The sequence below is a fragment of the Etheostoma cragini genome, chromosome 14 (assembly GCF_013103735.1).
Source record: "Etheostoma cragini isolate CJK2018 chromosome 14, CSU_Ecrag_1.0, whole genome shotgun sequence".
Lineage (NCBI taxonomy): Eukaryota > Metazoa > Chordata > Actinopteri > Perciformes > Percidae > Etheostoma > Etheostoma cragini.
This window is the reverse complement of record NC_048420.1, coordinates 22,992,457-22,994,915: the sequence shown is the minus strand read 5'-3', so window position 1 is coordinate 22,994,915 and position 2,459 is coordinate 22,992,457. Positions and strand designations below refer to the sequence as shown.

Genomic DNA, 2,459 nt, shown 5'->3' with positions numbered 1-2,459 from the left:
GACTGGCTAGTAGTCCTTACCCAGGTACTGTCAGGGCCCTCATACTCTGCTCCTGACTGGCTAGTAGTCCTTACCTAGCTACTGTGCATGTGAGGCTCTAGTCTGTGACCACTGTGACTTTAACATGTTTCCCGCTCCAGTCCGGCCATGATTAAGGACTGCGGGGCAGACTGGGTGATACTGGGACACTCTGAGCGCCGTCACGTGTTCGGGGAAAGTGACGAGCTGATTGGTCAGAAGGTGAGACCCTTCCTTTTGCTACAGAAAAAGACTCCTTTAAAACTTTAGTGCGTAAAATTTTGATATTAATGAACGTCTGTTACATTCAAGCCTTTGCCAAATGAGCAAATGTGCAGAAACTGAAGATAATGACCTCTTCTGAAGAGTCAGTCATGTTTTTTTAATCCTCCGTGTCCTCCTTGGCTACTAGCAACTGTGTTAAAGGGTGGGGGGGGGTTCTTCATGGGGGAGACAGAAACTACGCACTGTAGCTTTAAGACAAAGGCTAACATCTTGAATTTTAACCTGGGCTTGACTCCATTTTGATTCACTACAAATCTGTGGAAGCATTCAGCGAATTAAAGCCTGTCTGTTGCACGCACACACACACACACACACAAACGCACGCACACACACACACACACACACACACACGCAGCACACACACGAACACACACCGGGTGTGCAGATCCAGGTAAGACTCAAGTCTGTGGTTTGGCCCGCAGGTGGCTCACGCTCTGGAGAGTGACCTGGCCGTGATCGCCTGCGTCGGGGAGACGCTGGAGGAGCGGGAGGCAGGCACCACAGAAGAAGTCGTCTACGCTCAGACGCAGGTCATTGCAGGTAAACAAAGGAAATCACAATTTTATACCCTTTTTTATTTTATACTCTCCATTGAGAGGTCTCAGTTTATAAATCTCTCCAATGAATGAATCGCATTTTTTGGGGGGCTTAAAGCTACATTTTGTAAGAATTTCTCCCATCTAGCTGTGAAATTGTTTATTACAACCAACTGAATATTATTTTGTAGCCTCTCCCATTACGATCCCATTTAAACTCCTACGCAAAGTTAGTGTCCGGGAGAGTTCCTTCCAGTGTAATAATAGTTTTATGTTATTTTGGTACCATTGCACAGCTAAACTCGGCTATCAAACCCAACAGGAAGTCAGCAAGTTTCAATTTACTTTGTAATTTTAATGCATATTTTGCCATTTTCAGGTCTCATACTAAAAAAACAAAATTCTGTCCAATCTAAAGACTTTAAAGACGAAAAATCATTAAACTTTTTGTTAAGCGTCGGGGGGGGGGGGGGGGGGGGTGAAGGCCCGTCCATCGCTGCTTGCTGCTTTTATTTATTTTTGTATTTTTCTTTTAATTTTAAATTTTTTTTTGTTTAATCCTTTATTATATTTCTTCAAATTCATTATAGTGCATCATATTTAATGATTTATTTACTATTACACCGTTGGTCTTGTGGCTCTCTGAGTTTTTTTCTTTATGAAGAGAATTCCCTGGTTTTATTTACACACTGATGAAGATTTTTCACACAATTTATTAAAAAAAAAAGAAGAAATCCGGATATGAAGTGACTTTTCCATCACCGCGGGAATGCTGATCAACAACAACACAAATAGCAATAATAATCTCTGTTCATATTGTGTCCATGTATCTAGAGAACATGTTCCTGTATCCACTCAGTGTGTGTCCGATACTAGAAGATGTTTTTTTGATGCTCTTTTCCTTGGTTACACACAGCCCACTTCTCTACTCAAAGTAGGCTGCACGCTGCTATAAAATGCAAATGGGTCAGCGGTCTCGGCTGTTTCTTGAGACACATTCGTCTTGTTCCTCTGTTGACGCAGGACTTCTCCTCTGAGAGATCACAGAAAACAAGCTACAGAAATCTTGGATGTTTGGAATTTCAATTTCCTTGCGGGAGTCATCCCAAAAGGATTAATAAAGAGAAGTCTAAGTCTGAAATACTGTAGATTGACCTTTTTGTTAGTCTACGACAATTTGATTTGTGTTTAAAAAACATTACTTACGAACTGTTAAGACACAAATAAGAGACTTATCTCATATTTAGCTGCTCAGTACGAATGTGTCTCTTCCGTGAAAGAGTTGCTTCATGATTTGGGGAGTTTTACCTCCGTATCAGTGCTTGCATTGTCTCGTATTGCCAGACCTTTCTCCACGGCGCTGCGGAGGAGGGTCTGCCTTCCATGATGAGAGAAAAACATGCTCCTGGTTTATCGGCACTTCTTTAAACCAATCACAGTTGTCTTTGTGGCGCATAGCACCGGACGGAGCCATGGTGCCGCTGCAAAACAGCCTCGGGAAGGAACTTGTTTTGGTGGAACATGTGTACGTTTTAGTTGTGGAACAGAAAACTCTGATTGGACAGATAGTCTAGCTAGCTGTCTGGATTTACCCTGCAGAGACCTGAGGACCAGGTAACC

The 2,459-nt window shown here is 42.6% G+C and overlaps 1 protein-coding gene across 1 annotated transcript in view; it reads left to right on the top strand.

Annotated features, from left to right (window-relative positions):
- The window catches only part of LOC117956898 (triosephosphate isomerase), a 9,886-nt gene that overhangs the window by 2,846 nt on the left and 4,581 nt on the right, over window positions 1-2,459 (top strand). The window contains exons 3-4 of the mRNA XM_034892218.1: window positions 141-240; window positions 726-843. Of these exons, the coding sequence (XP_034748109.1) occupies window positions 141-240; window positions 726-843 (218 nt within the window). The remainder of the gene's footprint in view (window positions 1-140; window positions 241-725; window positions 844-2,459) is intronic.